Raw genomic sequence first — 2,734 nt, 5'->3', positions numbered from 1 at the left:
CCAAGGGGTGTGCGTGGGGGGGGGGGTCACGGCAAGCAGGTCAGGGGCTGCCTAATGCAGCAAATAAAAACCTGAGATACCCAGTTCAATGTGCACATTTTTAGGGCATGTCTCAAATGTTGCAGGGTCATTCTTACACTCAAAAAAGTATTTGCTGTTTATCTGAAATTCAACTTTAACGGGATATTCTGTCTGAAATTCAACTTTAACTGGATATTCTTTTATCTGGCAACCCTGTTCCCGGAGAATCTTGGGGAGGGAGTCAGAGCTATGGCCCAGGGACACTGACTCTGGAGATCTGAACTCTGGCCTGAGGTCTGCAAGGAGACCCTTGAAGGGAAAGGGTCTGAGTGCTTGCTCTAGAGACTGCCTGCAGGCAGAAGACGAGAGACCTGTGCTGGCGCTGAGCTCAGAGGACAGGGCTGAGTGCAAGACTGTGGGAGAGGAGAGGAGGCGGGATCCTGGAACTGTGTCGCTGGACCCCTGAGCGGCTCTCCTCTGCCCCTCCCCCGTCCCCTGCCTGCCTGTAGCCAACTCTCAAGCCTCAGCCCCTGGAGCCCTGCCTCCAAGCTGCAGGCACTCACTTGTCCCGCCGACTCTTGGACTGGTCAGGCTGCAGCCGGAACCAGCCCTCCTCCCGCTGGGTCACCCACAGCTGCTGGACACTGAACACCACCTGGGGGAGGGCGAGGCAGACGGGGTATCATCCTGGGGCTGGATTCTCAGGCCTCTTCCCTGTCAATAACTGCGCTCTTCGCAGGGTCCCTCTTCCCCGGGTCCCTGAGCACCGGCGGCAGTGGGGGGCAGTTGCTGGTCTTGGGGGGTCCCAGGCATCCCAGTTCACTGCCTGAGCAGGCTGGAGGGAGGTCCCTGAGGGCAGGAGGCTGGAGAGGAGGCCTGGGGCTGACAGCAGCAGGTGCTCACTTTGCCCAGGAAGTCGTTCCGGCTGACGAGGTCCCAGTCCCAGGCCTCTACACACAGTGCATCTGCGGCACCCTCCTCCAGTTCAAACTCAAATGTCTCGTTCCAGCGTGGGTAGCACGACTTCTTCACGATCTGTCCAGAGGGTGGGAGGGATAGGGCTGATGCCACAGGGCGCCGCAGGACTCCCCAGGCTAAGGGCAGAGATGCCCCAAAGCCTCTCCTAGTTCCCAGTGGCCTCCTGGCACCGTTGGAGGCTCTGGCAGCGGTAAAAACGTCTTGCTCAAGCCCCCACCTGTTTCTCAGATGGGGAAAATGGAGGCCCAAAGTGGGGAAGGGACTTGTCCAAGGCCACACAGCTTGTCAGTGCATTGAGAACGCAGACCTTGGGGACCCCAGGACTGCGCACACCACCCTGGCCGTTTTCCTGGGGTGGGGAAGACAAGGTGGGCAGCTATTGGACTTTTTGGGCGAACCCTACTGTGGCTATCTCGGTCCCCTCCCTATCCCCCAGCATGGCCAGGGGTGAAATGGCTTGGCACTGGAGGCCGTGGCCACTGCCATGCCCCCCTCAGAGCGGTGGTCCCCCTCTTCTCTGGCCTCCTCAGTGAGACTACAGTCCCAACCTGACTCCCCAGGTGACAGGGAGGCGAGGTGGGCGACAAGGACAGGCTGGCGGGTCCCGGAGCTTCCCGCCCCTCCCAGGCCCGCAGGCCTCCTCCTCACCGAGGTCTCCTGCGTCCGGCCATTGTAGCGCACTCGGACAAAGGGGTCGGATGCGCCATTCCGGTCCTTCGGGGCAAGGTCCCTGTGGGAGGGGATGAACAGATCATCTACTTGTCCCCACCATGAGGTAACCACACCAGGCGGGGGAGGCCTGGGCGCTTCCTACCCCTGGCAAGCTGAGCCTGGACAGCACCCTCCCCTTTCTGGGCCTGTGCTCACAGTGTCTCCCCAGGGTCCCCCACGTGGCCAAAAATTCCCTGAAGGCAACTGCTGACCAGTTGACCAGGGCGGGAGGAGGCGAGGGCTGCTGGGAACAGCCCCAGTCCATGCCCCCTGCCCTGGCTCTCCGAGCCCCGGTTCCCCAGCAGGAAAGTGGAGAAGATCATCTCTATCCTGCTGAGGTTTGGTGAGATGACGGGCTTCTGGAAGACAGTCCCAGCAATGCAGCCCTGAATGGGGCGGGTCGTGTGCAGCCAGAGGGACGGTCCTCCCTCTCTCCATAGATGGCCTTTGCAGAGCCCAAGTCTGGGCACAGTGCCCCCGGCTTCCAATGCTTTGTGGAAAAACACCAAAGCCCACCCTCTGTCCCTATTTTAGGCTCTCATGCTTGCCTTTCTTTTCCCTTTAAAACTAACAGAACTCCAAGGTCTGGCCTTGAGAATCTGCCTGGAAAGATAAGGAGAAAACGTCCTTTCTTCTTCTGCCTCAAACAGCCTTCTTGGGCTGTCTTGAGATTCCAGCAGGGGCCTGGGGACGACGGGGGGACAAGTCCCCCCCCCCGGAAGAGAGGCCTGGACCGGCCCCACCTTGCCCTGCTGGGACTGGCTAAGAGGTGATCAGACAGGCCCTGACACCATGTCCCCAACGGTCCCCAGGGGGAGAGGGCTGAGAGGGGTGATGCCTGGAGGAAGGACGTGGCTGGGAGAAACGTTCTGTGGGTGTTGACAGGCTCCAGGAGAAGCTGCCCCAAGGTCCCAGAGCCCAGCCACGTGTGTGAGCATGTGCACCCACGTGCCCACCCGCATCGCAGACAGCGTGGTGCCAGCAGGGCTGAGGACGGAGGAAGCGGGTCGAGGCGGGGCTGGAC

General features: G+C 60.8%; 1 protein-coding gene across 1 annotated transcript in view; it reads right to left on the bottom strand.

The window, feature by feature from the left end:
- Window positions 1-2,734, bottom strand: part of LOC103250736 (ras GTPase-activating protein 4-like) — a 9,007-nt gene that overhangs the window by 1,859 nt on the left and 4,414 nt on the right. Inside the window, exons 5-7 of the mRNA XM_008049329.2 lie at window positions 1,648-1,729; window positions 925-1,056; window positions 585-676 (exon numbers count right to left, since the gene is read on the bottom strand). Of these exons, the coding sequence (XP_008047520.1) occupies window positions 585-676; window positions 925-1,056; window positions 1,648-1,729 (306 nt within the window). The remainder of the gene's footprint in view (window positions 1-584; window positions 677-924; window positions 1,057-1,647; window positions 1,730-2,734) is intronic.

This window comes from Carlito syrichta, unplaced genomic scaffold (assembly GCF_000164805.1).
Source record: "Carlito syrichta isolate Samal-C Ts95f unplaced genomic scaffold, Tarsius_syrichta-2.0.1 Scaffold132176, whole genome shotgun sequence".
Classification (NCBI taxonomy): Eukaryota; Metazoa; Chordata; class Mammalia; order Primates; family Tarsiidae; genus Carlito; species Carlito syrichta.
Note: the sequence above shows the minus strand (reverse complement) of the source record. Positions and strands in the feature narration are given on the sequence as shown.